The sequence below is a fragment of the Nyctereutes procyonoides genome, unplaced genomic scaffold (genome assembly GCF_905146905.1).
Source record: "Nyctereutes procyonoides isolate TBG_1078 unplaced genomic scaffold, NYPRO_anot_genome, whole genome shotgun sequence".
NCBI classification, from domain to species: domain Eukaryota; kingdom Metazoa; phylum Chordata; class Mammalia; order Carnivora; family Canidae; genus Nyctereutes; species Nyctereutes procyonoides.
The window spans coordinates 12306600-12326567 of NW_026575052.1; the positions used below are offsets into that span (position 1 = coordinate 12306600).

The following is a 19968-nucleotide window of genomic DNA, read 5'->3' on the forward strand; positions in this document are numbered from 1 at the left end:
AGGGAAAATTGTGCTGTGATGGGGAAGGTGTCCAACAAACCTACTGGATGACTAATTACAAAGGCTGGGCTGGAGCGTCAGGGGCCGCTCATTAAATACCTCATTAAGTGGCACCCTGAACGATGCCACCTGTGCCTTCTGGGACCTCAGAGGGAACCCTGAGGGGGGATGATGACCAAGGGAGAGAACCATTTCAGGTAGACTCCGGAAGAAGCCTGGATTTCACTTCTAAATACAGTCTGGAGCTTACAAATCAGAGGCCTTGACGAGAGAAGCCAAAGGAAGTAGGATACAGGGGATTTATTAGCTGTGTGACCTTGAGCAAATCTCATCCCTCTCTGAGCCTTAGCATTCCCACCTCTAAAGTGGGAGTAAAAGTCATAGTCTGGCCCATCTCACAGAGACATAGTAAGGATTCAATCCAGTCGTGGCTGTGAAGGTGCTTGGGAAACTACAGCCCTACCTAAACATAATTATCTCACCCAAACCAAGGTGGGAAATGTACCTGGTAGGATTAAGAACCCCACCCTCCTGGGTGCACCTGTCTTCATGCGCTCTAGCCAGGTTGAAGCGGCCACTTGGTTGAAGCCATCCCTGGCCCCTGAAAGAACACCATGAAGGAGGATCTGATTTGAGAAACTGGGGCATCTGGGGGGGCGCTCATGTAATCAAAGCACCGAACAAGAGGGGGCAGCCTGGAGCTTGGAAAGGTGTCCTGTGCAGGTGGGGCCGACACCCGGCGGAGTTCTCCTGCAGACTGAGCCCCGATGACTCACCCTACATCCCAGCCTTTTACCTTTAAGGAAGAGCCGGAAAGGGTGTGGGGAGAAGACCAGAGGGAGGCAGGTCCTGGGCCCCAGCCCCGCCCTCGGTCCCTCCCCACCCCTCTGTGGGGCCAGACCTTCCAGCCAAAAGGCAGGCAGAGAGCAGGAGAGGCACAGAATCCGGCATCGGTTTCAAGGCAGCCAGTTAGCCCGCCGCCTGTCTGTCACCAGAGCCATGGAGAGAGCCAGTCTGATCCAGAAGGCCAAGTTGGCAGAACAGGCTGAGCGCTACGAGGACATGGCAGCCTTCATGAAGAGCGCCGTGGAAAAGGGTGAGGAGCTGTCCTGCGAAGAGCGAAACCTGCTCTCGGTGGCCTACAAGAACGTGGTGGGGGGCCAGAGGGCTGCCTGGAGGGTCCTGTCCAGTATCGAGCAGAAAGGCAATGAGGAGAGCTCGGAAGAGAAGGGCCCGGAGGTGCGAGAGTACCGGGAGAAGGTGGAGACCGAGCTCCGGGGCGTGTGTGACACGGTGCTGGGCCTGCTGGACAGCCACCTCATCAAGGAGGCCGGGGATGCCGAAAGTCGAGTCTTCTACCTGAAGATGAAGGGCGACTACTACCGCTACCTGGCCGAGGTGGCCACTGGTGACGACAAGAAGCGCATCATTGACTCAGCCCGGTCCGCCTACCAGGAGGCCATGGACATCAGCAAGAAGGAGATGCCACCCACCAACCCCATCCGCCTGGGCCTGGCCCTGAACTTTTCTGTCTTCCACTACGAGATCGCCAACAGCCCCGAGGAGGCCATCTCACTGGCCAAGACCACCTTCGACGAGGCCATGGCTGACCTGCACACCCTCAGCGAGGACTCCTACAAAGACAGCACCCTCATCATGCAGCTGCTGAGAGACAACCTGACGCTGTGGACCGCCGACAACGCCGGGGAAGAGGGGGGCGAGGCTCCCGAGGAACCCCAGAGCTGAGCCGCGCCCACCGCTCCCTCCCTGCCGCGCCCTGCCCTCTCCAGCACCCCGCCCGCCCGTGGCAGAGAGGACTAGTGTGGGGTGCGAGGCCCGACCCTCCTACCCCAATGCTCTGCCCCCTGCTCACGAGAGCTCCGAGGAGAGGAAGCAGCAGAGCTGAGGCCAGCTAGGGCCGGGGGACTCGCTCTTCCTGCCGCTGTCGGGGCTCCTCACCAGTGGCCAGCCCGCCCACCCCTGCTCTCTGCACCCCTCCCCGCAACCCCACCGCCAACCGGGCCACTTCCTCCCCCTCCTGCCTCCCTCCTGCCCCATCTTAGGAATTGAGGAGTGTCCCGCCCTCGTGGCTGAGAGCTGGACTGTATGGCAGAGCCTGGAGATGAGTGTGTGTGTGAAAGAGCGAGAGCGAGTGAGAGCGCAAGACACGGATGAAAGGGAAAGCATGTCTGCTGGGTGTGACCCTGTTTCCTCTCAATAAAGCTCCCCTGTGACACTCCTCCTGTCTCTTCCAGTTATTGGCGAAGCGATGGGACAAGGACTGGCTTATGATTTAGAGACCTTGACTTCTGATTTAGGGCCTTGACCTCTCACGGGGCTGGCTCAGGGACCCACGGGCAAGACTTTGGAGCCAGTGACCCCAGGTGAGAGGCTGGGGGGCAGGAGGTCCAGCTCTCCATCAGGGTGGCCCCCAACAAACTGGTCTGGCCCGACCCCAGGTGAGAGGCTGGGGGGCAGGAGGTCCAGCTCTCCATCAGGGTGGCCCCCAACAAACTGGTCTGGCCCCGGGAGACCAGCACCTAAGGCTGCTCTAGGGCTGCAGGGCGGGGGGCTGAAGAGTCCAGATCTGAGGGGACAGGAAAGCCTCTCAGGTGTGAGGTCCGAGCGGCAAGGACAGGTTGTAGTGAGCCGCAGCGAGCACCCCGGCTTTGAAAGCGAGTTAGAGGCCCATCCAGTGCTCAGATCTGAGAGGAGGGGAGCACAATCTGGGTAGAGGCTTGCGCCGCCATTAAAAGCCCATATCTGAGACGGGAATGCCCCCGCCCCCAGCGTTCCGACTCCGGGACGGAAAGAAAGGGTCCGGCGAGGAGGAGCCGCGGGCGGGGTGGGCAGGGCCGCGGGGGGCGGAGGCGGCGAGCTGGCCCGGCCTGGGCGGGCCTCCGCCCCCTCCCGCGGCCCCGACACGCCGGGACCCGCGGCCACCTCGCCGGCTCCCACCTCCGCGGCCCGGGGGCGGGGCGGGGGCGGGGCGGGGGCGGGCCCGAGGCCGATACCGCCCAATCTCGGGACAGAGCTGCTCGGGGTACCGCCCCCCGGGCCCGGCGGGCCAATGGGGCAGAGCGCGGCGGAACGCGCGCGGGGCGTCTTCCCGCCAACCGCCCGGCCCCGCCGGCGTCGCGACGCGCAGCCCGCGTGAGGGGCCCCGGCCGCCCGGCCAGCGCCGGGGGCAGCGCTTTCCCGGTTTCACTCAGACAAGTCGCCACCCGCCCGGCCCGAGAGCTCGGGTCCGCGGAGCAGCGGGACGGGGCGGGGCTGTGCGCGAAGCGGAGGCCCCGCCCTCTGAGTCATCTGCGGGCCGCGCGGGCGGGTCGGCTGCGCGGCCCCCGAGGCGTCCCCACGGCGCCGGCGCCGCAGGGTCCAGGCAGCCCTGAGCCCCACGGGTTGGGACTGTCCTCGACGGGCTGTGCGACTTTGGAAAAGCCATTAAATCTCTCTGGCTCTCAGTTTCCCCCTCTGTATGGACGAAAGTCTTAACGAGAAGTGTGGTGTCCAAACTGCCTGGGTTTGAATCCCAGCCCTCCTTGACCGAGGCTCTTTGCTTTAGTTTGTGCCCGCGTTTGTAAAATGGGGATCAAGGGACGCCTGGGCGGCTCAGTGGCCGAGCTTCTGCCTTTGGCTCAGGTCCTGATCCAGGGGTCCTGGGATGGAGTCAAGCATCAGGCTCCCCCCACAGGGAGCCTTCCCCTCCCTCTGCCTGTGGCTCTGCCTCTGCCTGTCTCTGTGTCTTTCATGAATAAATCTAAAAAAAAAAAAAATTGCTATGAAATTTGAAAAAAATAAATGCATGTAAAGTAGTCCACAGTGCATGTTTAATATATGTTAGCTATGATTGAACCTTCCAGCATCAATAGTCTAGGATTTATCTGTCTCTGTGCCAATGCTCAGGCCCAGTATCGAGAAGTAGTGTTATTGCCAAAACTGGCCTGCATGCTCACTGGGCCACCTGGCAAGATGGGGGGAACTCAGTGCAGCCTCATCAGGTTCCCCAGAATCCAAATTTGGTCACACCGATGAGACTCGAAATTGAAGTATCAGAGCTACTAATTCTACAGGAGAAGCTGGCAGGACCACTCTGCTGCCTTCTGAGTCCCCAGTTCTCTCCTCTCCTTTCCTGGAAGGGTGTTGGGTTTCAAGGTTCCAAAGCAGGCAGAGATTCTAGGTTAGGGCAAGTGACTCTTTCTCAGCTCTGGAAGTGACCCAGTTTCTCTTACCAGACAGGTCTGGTGACTTTCTCTTAATGAGGTAGGTCCTGGGAAAGGAACTTCTTTCTTTTCTCTCAGTCTGACTTTTGTCTATCCTATACCACTCTTGGTTGTCCTGTATGGGGAAAGAAATGAGCTACCCCAGGGTAGTGTGTTGGTGTTGACAGATTTCAAAAGCAGATGCTGTGGATTGGAGTATCACCAAATCAGATGGCTAGGTGTGAGCAGGCTTCGGCACCAGCTTCTGGCCATGAAAGTCCCAGATCTTTTCGTTTATGACATAATCTCTCTAAAACTTTCTTACTGTTACCCCCAGGGTGGAGTCTCAGTGAGCATCTCTTGCCATCTCTCCCTGACCTAAATTTGACATTTAAAATTTTTCAGTCCTACTGCTAATGGGTACGGAATTTCTTTTGAGGTGAGGCAATGTTCCAGATTCAAATAGTGTTGTTTTTGGGGCGCCTAGCTGGCTCAGTCTGAAGAGAATGCAACTCTTGATTCAGAGTTGTGAGTTTGAGCCCCATATAGGGTGTAAAGATTACTTAAATAAATAAAAACTTAAAGTGTTGATGTTCACAACTTTGTGAAAATACTAAAGACCACTGAACTGTACACTTGAGAAGGATTTTTAAAAATTCAATTAGCTAATATACCATATTATTAGTTTCAGGGGTAGAATTTAGTGATTCATCAATTGATTATAACAGCCAGTGCTCATTACATCAAACGCCCTCCTCAATGCCCATCACCCAATTACTCCATCCCCCCCAGCCACTTCCCCTCCAGCAACCCTTAGTTTGGTTTCCTATAGTTAAGAGTTGGCCTCCCTCTCTGTTTTTATATTATTTTATTCTTTTCTTCCCTTCCCCTATGTTCATCTGTTTTGTTTCTTAAATTCTACATGGGTGAAATCAGATGGTATTTGTCTTTTGAGAAAGATGAATTTCATGGCATGTGCATTTTATCTCAGCTTCACTTTTTCCACTTGTTTTCCAAATTTCAAAACCCATCTTCAGGTCAGAAGATGACTAGCTGCCTCCCCTCTTCTTCTAACACATATACAGAGCTTTGGATATGCTATCCTACCAACTCCTTTCATTTATACAAGAACATTTATTCAGTTATGATTTCATATTTAGTTGATTCTACTTCTGGGTTTACAGCTAAGTCCTTGGTTTCCTTTCTTTTCTTTCTCTTTTCTTTTCTTTTTTTCTTTTCTTCATGAGAGACACACACACAGAGAGACAGAGAGGGAGAGAGAGAATGGCAAAGACACAGGCAAAGAGAGAAGCAGGCTCCATGCAGGGAGCCCGATGTGGGACTCAATCCCAGGATTCTGGGATCACGACCTGAGCCAAAGGCAGATAGATGCTGAACTGCCAAGCCACCCAGGTGCCTCAAAAACCTAACTTTGGATGCTTGCACCAAGATTGCACATCTGACCAACATGCCCCACTTCTTCCTAGAGAACAGAGTACAGTAATGATAGCAGCTGGCATGACGGCCATGTGCCAGCCACTTTCATACCTTGATCCTCGCAGCAATGCATATTATTATCTTTGTTTTGCATATGAAGAGACTGAGGCTCAGAGCAGCTAAATAACCTAATAACCAAGGTTATACAATTACATGTGTGTCTGGGGAGTGGAACGAATCTAACTCCAAGACCCATGATTTTTAAACGACAACAGCTGTTTCTAAATTGTGTTTAGAGGGTTCCCTATAAACTGCCACAGGGCAGGAGCCCAGCAGTCTGGGTTTCCCCTGTTCCCACACACTTTGGCTAAAATAGCCACACATATGTCTGTTTTGTATACTGGAGTTTCATGAGTTAAAAATAAGTTTGAAAAGAACCGCATTATGTTATGCTACCCTGCTTGTCTCTTGGACTTTCTAAGAATCAAGAAAGGCTTCTTAATCTAATGCCACCCCAGGGCCCAGCAGAAAGGAATTGTCTTCAATGAGAAAAGACTGTGCAGTGGGCCAATTTCCTGGCACATTCACCAAGTTAAACTTTCCTTACCCTGGTTACATCCTTTGTTCCTTTTCAATTCTTCACTGTTCACAGGGCTTCCCCCACCCCTTCTCCCTGCTGTGAAGGAGAGGGGGAGGAAGGCAGGTTTCTGCAGGGCAGGTGCCGCTCCTCTCAGAACCCCCCCTAGCCCCACCTACCCACTGAGTCAGGAGCCAGGAATGTCTGTGGGGGCAGCAGACAGGTATGTCACCCTGGGGGTGTCAGAGGCTGATTCATCTCTCATCTCCACCCAATCTTCTCCTTACTGCTCTCTGGGAAATTTAACTCATTATCTGTCTAGAGATAAAAGAGGAAATCTTAGACTCTGAAAAGCATGGAGTCTTCAGTCTGTGGCTAGGTATAATATTTAATACATCAGATTATGTCATGCCATGAGTATTTGTTAAAAGAGAAGGAAGACACATCCCCCACCCCCCTTTCTTCCCCCAAATAAAGTTAACCTGAAATATCCTTGTCTCACTGTAGAGGGGCCTGATAGGTAGCTCAGAATACGCTATGTGACCATGGGTAGGACTTAATTTTTGGGAGAGGGGAGCCTAGGTGGCTCGGTTGGTTAAGCATCTGCCTTGGGCTTGGGTCATGATCTTGGGGTGGGGGGTGGTCCCTGCTCAGCAAAGAGTCTGTTTCTCCCTCTCCCTCTGCCCCTCCCTCTGCTCGTGCTCTCTCTCTCTGTCTCAAGTAAATAAATAAAATCTTAAAAAAAGAAAGAAAGAAAGAAAGAAAGAAAGAAAGAAAGAAAGAAAGAAAGAAAGAAAGAAAGAAAGAAAGAAAGAGGGATCCCTGGGTGGCTCAGCGGTTTATCGCCTGCCTTTGGCCCAGGGCGTGATCCTGGGGTCCCAGGATATAGTCCCACATCAGGCTCCCTGCATGGAGCCTGCTTCTCGCTTTGCCTGTGTCTCTGCCTCTCTCTGTCTCTCATGAATAAATAAAATCTTAAAAAAAAAAAAAAAAAAAGAAATCTTACCTATGTTCCAGTATTCCTTCTCTGCTGTTTTTATCATTCCATGAGGACTGTGAAGACTTCAGTATTAATGTACAGGAAGAGGTGGCAATCCAGGGTGAAGGGGAGCACTAGGGAACATTTCTTAATGCAGTATTTGCACAGCAAGCAGATACTCACTCCCCTCCCCACCTACTCCAATGTCCAATGTCCCGCACGTTTTTGGGAAAATCTAATTTCAGATTTTTTTTTTTTAAGATTTTATTTATTTATTCATGGAGACAGAAAGAGAGAGGCAGAAACACAGGCAGAGGGAGAAGCAGGCTCCACGCAGGGAGCCTGACGTGGGACTCGATCCCTAGTCTCCAGGATCACGCCTGGGCTGAAGGCGGCACTAAACCGTTGAGCCACCTGGGCTGCCCTAATTTCAGATTCTTGCAACAAGATAGTTGCAGATTTATTTGGGATGGCTTTGAAGGGGCCTCTCATTTCCTTCAACTGCTTCAAGGTATTGGATGGGGAAAAAAATTAAAACTTCGCTATGTATTCTGGTCCAGAGGACTTTTTTTTTTTTAAAGATTTATTTATTTAGTTATGATAGACACAGAGAGAGAGAGAGAGAGAGAGAGAAGCAGAGACACAGGCAGAGGGAGAAGCAGGCTCCATGCCGGGAGCCCAACGTGGGACTCGATCCCAGGACTCCAGGATCAGGCCCCGGGCCAAAGGCAGGTGCCAAACCGCTGAGCCACCCAGGGATCCCCCAGAGGACTTTACCAATACTTTTTCTCACCTCATATGGGTTCCAAGTCCCCAGTCCATCCCCCCCATAGCTCCTCAGTCTTAGGCCACCTGGACATCTGGGGCTGTCTGAAGTTGGATTCTTGGCTGGAAATGAAGGACACAATGGGTTGGAAATGAGTATGGTTTTCCCCTAACCTCAGCAGGTCTGATGCCATCGAAGTGTGCGCTAATCCAGGACTCTTCCTCCTAAAGGCTAGGTGAGGCCTCAACAGCCAGGGATGAGGGAGAAGAAAAGAAAAGGGAAAAGAGTAGGGGGGCTACTCAGCTTGCTAGAGAATTTCCTTCCAGGATTCTGGGTAGTTGGGCCTCCATATTGCTTTCAAAAACAGGATGGATCTTGGTAGTGCTGGGATGGGTCTGCCATCACTCAGGAGCCCTGGGAAAAGAGAGAGAATCTCTGAGACAGACCTTCCCAAAGACTCTAATGGGATCAGGCTTCCTTTCTCAGCCAACTGTGGATGAGCATTTTGCTAATTCAGAAACAGCTGAGAGCAGACTGGCTGTGCTTCAGCTCTACGGGTTTTAGGTCGTCACACTCACTCCTAAGCCTCTTTGTCTGGGCTGGAAGCCTTTCCAATTAGCTGTGGCCTCTGATAAGTTCCAAACAGTATCTTCCAATTTTGGGGGGAATCCCCACTTCAGAGCCAGTAAATGCATATATCTTAATGTCAGTGGTTAGCAGAGATGACCCATAAGGTCCCTTCTAAGGCATTCTGAGATAGTTTCCGTTTCCTCCCTCCAGAAGTTGTTCATGATTGCCAAGTGAGGTCTGGAAGTGAGAAGAGTGCTTTCAGACGGTGCCTGGGAAATGCAAAGTGCCACTTTTCTGGAAAGCATTTTTTGGCAATATGAATCCAGAACCTGGGAGACATCAGCTGTTTCATTTTTGGACTTAATCATAAGTTAAAAATCAGAGACTCAAGACAAAGATTTGAGTATAAAGATGTAATCACAGCCCTATTAACAATAGCAAAAAACTGGTAATGACTCGGATGACCACGGGAGTCTGGACAGGTGAACAATGTCATAGCCTTACCATGGAATATTATCATGTAGACACTAAAAAAGTCTTTATGTTTTTAATTGCATGAAATAGTGTTAACTAAAAAAAAAAAGGTTACAAAGCAAGTATAACATATTCCACTCATACAAATGCTATAGCTATCCTTCTGAATGTACAGAAAAATAAGCCCAAAAACCAAAATGTATTTATACATTTGAATAGAAAATTTATTGTAGATTACAAATATTTTTGCTTATTGATATGTTACAGGATTATAGGTGACCTATTTTCATTTTCCAAGTTTTTTACTTTTCTATCAGGAAAGAAAAAAAAATCTCAAGAATGGTTGCCGCATGCCAGTCAAATCAGAGGATGGTCTTTTTCATACTCCACAGGTTTCATGCCAAACAGATCGACCTAGGTGTCTCTTCTTTTCTTCATCGTGCTGTCCCCTCCCCACCATGGCAAGGGAACAGAAATCATTTTGCCATCAGTAGAAGGTGAACAGAGCTCCATTTACTGGAGTAGAAAACACCCTTATTGTCAAACCAAGGCCTGAAAAATTAAGGTTTGGATGACTTCCAACTTTCCTCACTCCATGACTGCAGAGAATACATGCTGACAGTGCTTGGATTTGAGGTCATCAAGTTCAAATGACACCTTCCTTCCAGCTGGTTTGCTCTGGTGAGAGCCAGGGTGATGGGGTAAACATCAGAAACCCAGACCAAAGCTATTGGTACTATATTCAAAAACAGCACCCACCCTCACACTCTACCTGATGAGGGATTTGTCCAGCGACCTGGGCGTCAGGATTCTTGGGCTCAGGCCCCACCAGTGACTCACAGCCATCCCTAGGCTGGCTGTGCCTCCTGGCCTCAGTTTCCCTGGCTTGCTCTGTTGATACTCCCCACCTACTGTAGGGTACTAATAGGGGTGTGGTGCTTTGAACTTCTCAGATGAAAGAAGCTGGGGAAGCAGCACCTGGTTATTATCCCCTATAGGGCCAGGCGTGGGAGTGGAGGTTGGCTGCTTTCATACTTATCCAGTTGGAGGAGCCTCCTCATAGCCCCCCTACTTTTGCCTTCTGCTCTGACTCCCCCAGTTGGGAAGAAAAGCTCAGTCATCCCCCTCTCAATGCCACTTGTGAACAGATTTTCCTAAGTGGAATTCTTCAACTGCCCAAACCACCCGTGACCTATCTTGCCTTTATGATTCAGTAATACTCTATAGGTGTTTAAATTCTTTCTCCTGATTGGCTATAGATCCTGTGGGAGAAGGGATGTGACTTTTCACCATTAAGAACTCACAATTAAGAAGTCAGCAAAGCGAACAATGAGATGTCAGGCTGACCAAAGTTCAAACCCATCTGTTTCCTCACTGTAAAATGGGGCTTCATAATATCCTGATTTGTCTAAATCTCCAGGAGTTGCTGTGAGAGCCACATGAGAACCATGTGTGTGGAAGCACTTTGTAAAATGCCAAGCCCTTCCTGTGTGTTAACAGGACCAACTGTCTGCAAATAAGACTTCTGGCACAACTGCCATCTGTCCCCTGCTGCCTCCAGGCTGTGACTGCAAGCAAGCAAGCAAGCAGTAAATAAATAAATAAATAAATAAATAAATAAATAAATAAATAAATAAATAAATAAATAAATAAATAAATAAAATTAAAAGGCCTGGGATGCCACCTATTGGTTGAAAACGTGAATTGCACCCAACCACTTGCAAGAAGAGCAAAAGTAACCACTATTCCAACTTCAAGCCCTTAGTGTTTGCCACATTCCTCAGGACGTCACGTTATGTACTTAATATTTTTCTTTAAATAACTCACTTCTTATAAGCAATTTCAAAGTAAACTTTTAATCACTCGTATAAATGGAAAACTGGTTAACACTTCCCAAAAAGGAACAAAACCATAAAATAAATACCATGAAAATAAGATCTGCTAGGAAGTGTTGCCTGTGAAAGCTCAAGCTTGAGTCTAGGCTAAAACCGAAAATTAACAAAGTCGCGCACCTGGAGACTGGGTGTCAGTCCTCTAGCACAATCCTGTGCTTTGGGGGGAAACACTGCCCTGTATAAACAAACAGAATTCTTCTGAGAAAAGCAACATTCTTTTGTTCTGCCTCAACTCTCTGGGCCTGGATGGTTGAAGAAAGTTTAGAAGTCACAAAAAGTAGAAAATAAACTCTTGTATTTGTAGCATATTCCTTCATAGCCCAAGTGGGGCCAATGCTGAATTCCTGGCCACACATCCAGAGCTCTTGACCACGAAGGGGGTGGTGGGTGCTCTAGTTGGGAAGGCTGCTCTTGGATCTGCAGTTGGCTGAGCTGTCCTGTCAGTGGGAACTGCCATTGTCTCCAATGCTGGGTTAAGCCTCTCATTCTCTAGAGCCCAGCTTGCTGCTACAGCTGCATGGCTTCCTGCTCCACGGACTGGTCTGGGGGTGCCAGGTACTTCTCCTGGATGCCCAAGGTACTGAGGGAGAGCGTGTCAAGGTTGGTAACAGAGGGAAGGATGGGAACTAATCTGGGCAGGATCTGACCTCTACTGATGCTGGCTCTCCAGCCATGTCTGGCAGATTGCTCTCATTCCTCTCCCTTTCTCACCATTATAGCTCCACACAACAGGAATTAATTGGGTCTGAGAAGCCCCTCAAAACATCCAGGCCCAAATGCTCCTATATTTGTCTTTTCCTCATATTGCTGAGAATCAAAGGACCAGAGAGCACTAACCTTGTGGCTGTGTTAGGGCACATGCTCCAGAGCCAGACCACTGGGGGTTTATTTAATTTACTTATTTTTAAAAAGATTTTATTAATTTATTTGACAAAGAAAGAGAGAGAGAGAGACCGTGAGTGTGAGCACCTATGCACAAGCACGGGGAGCAGCAGAGAGAGAGGGAGAAGCAGGCTCCTTATTGAACAGGAAGCCTGATGTGGGACTTGATCCCAGGACCTTGGAATCATGATCTAAGCAGAAGGCAGACACCCAGCTGACTGAGCTACCCAGGGGCCCCCACTTTGGGGTTTAAATCCTGATTTTACCACTTCCTTTCTTCTCATCTGTAAAATGGAGCTGTTGTGAGGATCAAATGAGACAACAAATATAAAATGCCTAGTATGGCACCTGGCATACAGCAGGTGCTCAGTTAAGTGTCTGACTTCTCTTCTGCCATGGGAAGGAATTCAGGGGAACTCAAAGATAGCAATGAATTTCCTCTTGGGCTATTGGGTGCCGTCTTCCTCTCTGTGGGACAGCAGGAAAGTGAAGCAGGAAGGATACAAATCAGATTCACAGAGGAAAAGACTGTGATACTCCTGAGGGAGCCCTGTGAGGCTGGCTGCCTGAGGTCGGGGTGTGCGTCTGAGAAGGAGATGGCAGTTGACCATGGTAGGTTGGCCACCATGGCTTTTCTACTAGATGACTCCAGTCTCAGAAACTAAAGTTCTACAACCAGGGAGACTGGGATTTGACCCGTTCTTCCAACACATCCAGGGAGAAGCCTTGCACCTGTCACTCTCAGAGCCCCAACTGCCTCATCTATAAAAAGGGATTGAATGAGGTTTAAATGTGATCCTGCAAGCAGAGTATGTAGCCCACCAAATGATGTCAGCTTACAGACCTTCTTCTCCATCTCTTACACATCTCTCCACCCAAATTCATCTCACCTCTACTCAAACTGACTTTGAACCTGTGCCCCTTCCCCTTCACTTTTCCTCAGGAGGTAATGCCTTGTTCCTGTGCTAGTCGACCCTGAGGATCACTCAGAATGACTGGAAACCACCTTGCTTGACATGTAATTATCTCAAACTTGCCTCGTCTCCAACCTGAGCCCACATTCCTGAGCAGGGCACACAAAACCTTGCATTCTATCTGACCATCTGTCTGGCTCTGCCACTGCTCCCACTCAGAGCCCTGTCCTGCCCACAAGTCATGCTATTTTACTTGCAAACCCCCAGACATACCTCAACTTTGAACCGCCACGTCTTTGTATATACTGTTCTCTCTGCCTTGAATTCTCTTTCCCTTTTAATCAGCCTGGTTAATCCTTACTTTAAGATAATACAACTCGGGCACCTGAGTGGCTCAGTTGATTAAGTGTCTGCCTTGGGGTCAGGTCACAATCCTAGGGTCTTGGGATCAAGCTCTACACCAGACTCCTTGCTCAGCACGGAGTCTGCTTCTCCTTCCTCCTCTACCCTTCCTGCTACTCATGTTCTCTCTCTCTCTCTCTGAAATAAATAAAACAGGGACACCCGGGTAGCTCAGTGGTTTAGCATCTGCCTTTAGCTCAGGGCGTGATCCTGGGGTCCCGGGATCAAGCCCCACATCAGGCTCCCTGCAATGAAGCCTGCTTCTCCCTCTGCCTGTGACTCTGCCTCTTTCTCTCTCTCTGTGTCCCGAATGAATGAATGAATGAATGAATGAATAAATAAATATCTTAAAAAAAAAAAAAAAAACGTAATGCAACTCAAGTGCCACCACCTCCATGAAGCTTTCTTTACCCACCCACTCCTTGGCAGAGCTGACTTTCCCCTTCTTTATGCCAATCCTTAATTATCTTATACACAGACTAAAGTTGAACCTTAAGAAGATTAGGGGAGGGGACAGAATGTAAAACCAGCACAAAAGTGTATGGTTAAAAGTACCCTTGAAAATTCCTTCAATCATCTATTAAAAAGTATACAGTTTCATATGTAGAATCTTGCATAATAACACGTACGAATGCATAAAGTAATGCACAGTGTGCGAAAAATCAGAGCGCTGCTGGAACGGCCCCTTCCCTTTTGCGCTGAGCACATGCAGTCGAATGTGCTGCCAATAACCGCAGGTGTGAGGTAGCAACTCAACCCCTTCAGGGAGCACTGGGCACTCTGCTGCCACCATTTCTAACCTGTTTCCCTGGGAGCTCTGTTTCACATGTGAAACGGCCTGACACAGATCTGTAAGTACTGGCTGGAACTCTCTTCCTCCATACCCAGGACTCTGGAGCCCCCCTTGCCTCCAGTGTGCTGAAGGCAAATATCTGAAACTATCCTATGGGCCTGGATTTCCCTGTCCTGCCTCACATGTGGTCTACACAGGACCTTAGCTCCACCCCAACGGTCACTAATCCAGCTCTGGTCTGAAGGTCCAGCCGCCTCCCAGACAGCTCTGGCTGTCCCGTAGTCCCCTCAAATACAGCACATTTGCTAGGGCCCATACCTTCCACTCATATGACAAACCTGCCCTCTCCTCTTCCTTTTCTTGCCACCCCATACTGCTGTATTAGCCAGAAACCTGGCAGTCTAACTTCTGCTCTACTTCCATTTATCCTATAACCATCTGGTTGCTAACTCCGGTAATCCATCTCCTTTCATCCAGTTCACACCCTTCTTCCTGTTCTTACTGTTTCATCTCTTCTCATCTGCAGACTGTAAACACTCTCCTGCCCCCACTTGCATCCCTTAAATGCAATTTCTGCACTTGAAGGGACTTTTAAAAAAATGTACACCTGATCGTGTCACACTCCACACAACCTTACTATGCTGGCTCACCCTACCCCCCCCATGAGCTGAAGTCCACACTCTTCCGCAGGGCACACGAGGCCCCTGCAAGCCCGCTACTGCCCCTGAACCTGTACATCCCTCTTACCTTTTCACAGTCAGGACACCAAGCAAACCAACCCCCTTGCATCTCTCCCAAATGACCAAGGCCCTTTCATTTCTCAGCATCTGTATTTGCTGCTCCTTCTTTACCTGAGGACAAAGTCTATCCTCTGTCCTCAGGTACAATCAATGCTGAATCCTTCTAAGGGACCAGCCTCTGCACCTGAGAGACAGTCACCAGGGAGCCCAACTAGTCAACATGAAGTCAGTCACCTACAAGGGTAGATGTGGCCATCCCTGAGCCCCATGTCTCCCCTTGGCTATAGCCAAGAGGCTAGACAGCAAGGATACGAGGAGAAATGGAAGTCAGCACCCATGGCGGCAGACATCATGGCCTCCAGGCTTCGCTGTTCTTGGATCCCGAAGCAGTAGCCGTTGGCTTTATCCACAGCCTGCAGGACCCGCTGGATACTCTCCTTGTCCTGGGCAGGGAGGAGACAGACAGCTTTGAGTGAAACAAAGGTGTGTGGAACTGATGTACCAAATCACCTGTAGTCTCCAAACACCCCCCTCAACCTTGCCTCATGAAGCCTCTGCACATGCAGCTTCTGTGTCTGGAATGGTTCTACACATCCTTAGAGGCCTGGCTACATCCTGTCTTTCCTGTCCACCAACCCACTCAAATCAGAACAGATAAGCTCCTCTATGCACACCCACAGTCTCCTGGATCTCTCCTATTACAGCTCTGATCCTACCATCTTATTACTGACAAATTATTAACTCATCTAGCTCCCCTATTTGACTTTGTACCCCATGAGGCCAGGGACTTATTTGTCGAGGTAATCCTCAGTGCCTAGCACAGTACTTAGTCTACTTAATGGTAGACTCCCAATAAATATGTATATAACCTATTTGCTATTCCAGAATAGTGATAAGAACAGTCCATACACCACATGATGGGAAGGAAAGATCAAAATAATGCATGTACAAGTCCTTAGCACAATGCCTAGTGCAGAAAGTGCTCAAGAAGTGATAGTTGTTATGATTAATATTGTAGGGTTCACTTTCTCATTTTAGAGGAGAAAACTGTGGCATTAAACAGGGAAGAGACAAGTTTGCTCAAGTCCACACACATTGGTTGGGTACTACTTTGCAAAGTCAAATAGGCAGTTGCCCATCCTGAAGGAGGCTGACAGACTTTGGCCTTGAGGATGACTTTCTGAAATCATCCATTTTCACACTGATGAGGGAACATGCATAGAGAACCCAGCAAAACAGAATAGATAGGGCCGAAGTTTGGCTCACTCTCTTTACTGGAACCCTCCCCCATGAGAGCCACTGGTCCTAAAACCAAGGGGTGCTGAATGATAGTTGGACCCAGGACAAAGACCCACTGTTTGACCCCTCAAAGTCTCCTGTACCCTTGGCTTGGTGAGATCCCAGGCACTGTCAGAGCCTAGGCTAGGCATGGGGAAGAGGCCTCTTAGTCCCAAGTACCTGAATGTTGAGAGGGATGAAGGAGACCAGACTATAGTCTTCAATGAGCTGCACCAGTTTCTCATTGAGCTGTCGGTAGTGGCGGAAGAAAGGGTCAGAAGCCAGGTGGTCGAGAAGGTAGGAGAGGTCCAGGACCTCTGTGTAGTAGTCCAGGTTGAAGGCTAAGGAGAGAAATTGGTGTTCAGGAGCAGCTGACATCAGGCTAAAAGATCCAAGGACAGGGATCATATTCCCTTTCTTCCTTCCTTTTGTCTTCATTTACTCATTCATTCTTTCATTCATTCATTCATTCAGCAAGTATTTGCTGACACAGTGAAATGTACTTACTCAAAAGAAAATACCTGGTTTTATCCATTGGCTCTGCCATTTCCTAGCTAGATGGGCCTGCCGTGCGGATTAAATGCTCCAAGTCCCAGTGTCTAGTACACACAAGCACTTGCTGAATGGTAATAAATAACAAGATGGAATGTGTCCCAAGAACAGTGCTTGGTCCCTACCACACAGAGCTCACAGCCAGGTAGTTGTACCCCAGGACCTGTAAGGCCCCTAATAGGGTGCCTCTTGTGTAAATCACTTTCCCTTTTTGGGCCAGTTCCTTCTGAATGTAAAATGAGGATACCAGACCAGAGGACTCAGAGTTCTATGAATGCAAACTTCCTCTAAGAGAAGGAAAGCGGGCCTTTCAGTCATTGCCCATTTCTGCCAGAAAACTCGAGTCTTGGGCTACTCAACTGATCTGTCCCAAAGTGAGCGAAGGCAATCAGTCTGCTGGATTGATGCACTCCCTACACCCAATGTAAGGCTCAAACTCACAACCCCAGGATCAAGAGTGACATACTCCTCCAACTGAGCCAGCCAGGCACCCCTCTGCCTCCCGTATTTTTTTTTTTGCCTCCTGTATTTTAATCAGAAATGGTCACCCCTCTGCCTGCAAGGAATAATGTCCTGGGCATTCCAACAAACTTTTTGGATTGCCTGACAGGTACATTCTTCTCCAAGAATGAAGCAGTTGGAGCCAGGTGCACCTGGGCTTAGATTTCATGTCAGCTAACATGCTAGCTGTGTGACTGACCTTGGGTTATCCATGTAATGTCTCTGGGCCTCAACGGCCTCATGTGGTTTGCACATCAGTCTTTTATAAGGATGACTGGCTGGAGTCAGAGCTAAAAAGGTCAAGGACCACCATGCAGCCATCTGAGCTGGAGTCTGTGAAGGTGGGTGGGGATAGGGGCTTGAGAAGACTGCACATCTGGGCAAAGATAAAATGGGGTTTCTTGCAGCCCGGGTGGCTCAGCGGTTTAGCGCCGCCTTCAGCACAGGGCCCAATCTTGGAGACCCAGGATTGAGTCTCACGTTGGGCTCTCTGTATGGAGCCTGCTTCTCCTTCTGCCTGTGTCTCTGCCTCTCTCTCTCTCTCTGTGTGTGTGTCTCTCATGAATAAATAAATAAAATGTTAAAAAAGGGGGGGGGGGGGCTTCTGGGCTTACCAAGAGATGGGCCAGGACTCCGGGCTGAGGCAGGCCCTCCAGGGTGCTGACATCCCTCCAGGTCCAGACAGGCAGCCAGTAGGCTTCCCTGGACAATGGCTTGACATCGTGATTCTAACAACTCTTTTTCCTGTTCACTGCCAGTCATTTCAGGTTTTCTTCCCCAGGCTTCTTTGTGGCTGGAGATGCTATCTAGGGAACTGATGCCCTGGCTAGGCACACTAATTTTGCTGGGAAAAAAGTGCTGGCCATGAGGCCCTTAAGCAACTCCCCTGCCTCCTGCTTCTCCCTCAATCTTTCCCACCCTGACAAAGGGACCTCTATCTGTCCACTGGCTCAAACAGAAACCTGAGAGTCATCCTTAATTCCTTGGTCTCCGTGTTCAATCCACTAGCAAACCCTATTTCTTGAGTTTTGGATGGAACTACTTCTGTTTGGGTTGCTGTAAAAACCTTCTCAAGGATCTCTGTTTGCATTCTTGCACGTTTCAATTCACTCCCCACAAAATAGCCACGATGACATCTTAATTCATGCTATCTCCTTGCTTAATATTCATCGGTGGCTTTACCTGGTGCTTCCGCAGTACAGGTTCTGGCCCCTACCCACCCCTCTGACTTCATTTCCTACCACCCTTCCCCTGACTACTACCTCAGCTGCTCTCGGCTTCCCCTGCCCCCCTACTTTTTCCTTTTTCTCCTTAAACACAGAAAGTTCTTTCCCTAAGGAACTTTCTTCCTACTGATCACTTTGTCTGGAACACTTCTGCCTTGGCAGTCTCAGCTCAGGTAGCACTGCTCAATCCCAACCACTCACTTTGTTTTAATTCCTTTGCAGTACATACCACCAACTATATAGCTCTCTTGTCCCCAAAGCCCAGAACAGTATCTGGCACAGAGTGGCACAAAATAAACAGGCAGGGATTAGGACCTGCCTGTGGCTATGATCACCAAGCCGTGCGTGGTCCCTGGAGGCAGCTCCCTTTAGCTGAGATGTTTCACTCCCGACTCCTTGCCTGCCCAGAAGAGGAGCTCTCACCCAGCTTCCCATAGTGCTCGATGAGGTCCATCTTGGAGAGGACGTTGACATGGGGCAGCTCCACATGCAGCATGGTGGCCAGAGAGGTACACAGTACGGAAATGAACTTGGCCGGGTCTGTGCAGTAATGAGAATCCACCAGGTGGACAGCAGTCAGCTGGAAGGGGAGGGAAGAGATAGGGTGAGTGGGCCTGGGGAGGCAGGAAACATCAGAGCCTAAGTCTTTCCCAAGAGACTGGGGACTCCTGAGGACAGAGTGCAAGTCTTCCCCATTAGTTTCCTCCTGCTTCTGCTTCATTCTAGTAGTGACTCTCATTTCCTTCTGCCAGGTGAATAGAGCATTTTTCCTTACAAGATGCCTTGCACGGTGCCTCCCAGTGGGCAACTGGCTCAACTCTGATTGCATATGACTCTATGTCATTTACTTTTGCCCAGCAAGTCACAACAATCACCATACCACTTTCTACATAACCTTTTCCATATTTTCAATAATCCCAAATTGGGTACTAGCACATCCATTCTGCAGATGAGGAAACTGAGGTTCAGAGAGAGAAACTGAGTTACCCAGGACCACACAGCGAGTCAGTGGCAGAGCCTAAAATCGAACTCACACCAAACTCCAAAGCGACTCGGCCCGTACCTCGCTGTGTGACATGGGGGCGTGGCATCTGTCCTTCCTGTCTCAGTTCCTCCATCTGCAAAAGGAGCCTGCTGGACCCAAGACGCACCCTGAGGTCCCACTGTGCCATCTGGGAGAAGATGTTGCGCAGGGCGCCGTGGTGCGTGCAGAGCTCCACCTGGCCCGGACAGTCGAACAGGAAGTAGTGGCCGCGGAGGGGATCTAGCTTGGCACGCAGCCAGTCCAGGTTGGCCTCCAGGTACTCCATGCAGTAGAGCAGGCCGCCGTTGGGCCCCAGCCGCAGCGCGTCCATCACGTCGCCCAGGCCCACCAGCTCTCCCACGTCCACGGCGCACTCGTACGGCAGCCCCTCGTTGGCAGGGTCCAGGTTCACCACCGCCACGCGCCTGCCCAGCGCGCGCAGGAACTCACTCATGCCCAGGCAGTACGTGGTCTTGCCCGAGCCGGGGGGGCCAATGACCGCCTGCCCAAAGGCCGTGGTCGGGGCGGCTCCCGCCATGGGCGGCACGCGGGCACCTGCGCAGCAGGTAAGTTCGGCAGAGACACGAGCCGAGGGCGACAGGACCCCCGTCGTGCACCTCGTCGGAGGCCGGCGGCTTTGCCCGAGCGTCCCCAGAAGAAGCGCAGGTAACCGGGCGGTGCAAAGGGGCCGAATGGCCCGGTGCTCACCGGATCAGCACCCGACTTCCGGACGACGTCGGAAACGGCGACTGCCCG

The 19968-nt window shown here is 50.2% G+C and overlaps 2 protein-coding genes across 2 annotated transcripts; one reads left to right on the forward strand and one right to left on the reverse strand.

Moving 5' to 3' along the window:
* Positions 1-915: 915 nt before the first annotated feature.
* Positions 916-2239, forward strand: SFN (stratifin). Its single transcript, XM_055332934.1, has one exon. The coding sequence runs from the start codon at positions 1000-1002 to the stop codon at positions 1744-1746; it is 747 nt and encodes a 248-aa protein (XP_055188909.1). The 5' UTR covers positions 916-999; the 3' UTR covers positions 1747-2239.
* An 8603-nt stretch (positions 2240-10842) lies between these two features.
* On the reverse strand, positions 10843-19936 carry GPN2 (GPN-loop GTPase 2). The gene is made up of 5 exons (XM_055332487.1): positions 19340-19936; positions 18612-18768; positions 16090-16250; positions 14944-15074; positions 10843-11480 (listed from the first exon to the last, which is right to left on the reverse strand). Exons 1-5 carry the CDS (start codon positions 19748-19750, stop codon positions 11408-11410), a joined length of 933 nt encoding a protein of 310 aa, XP_055188462.1. The 5' UTR covers positions 19751-19936; the 3' UTR covers positions 10843-11407.
* Positions 19937-19968: the final 32 nt, after the last annotated feature.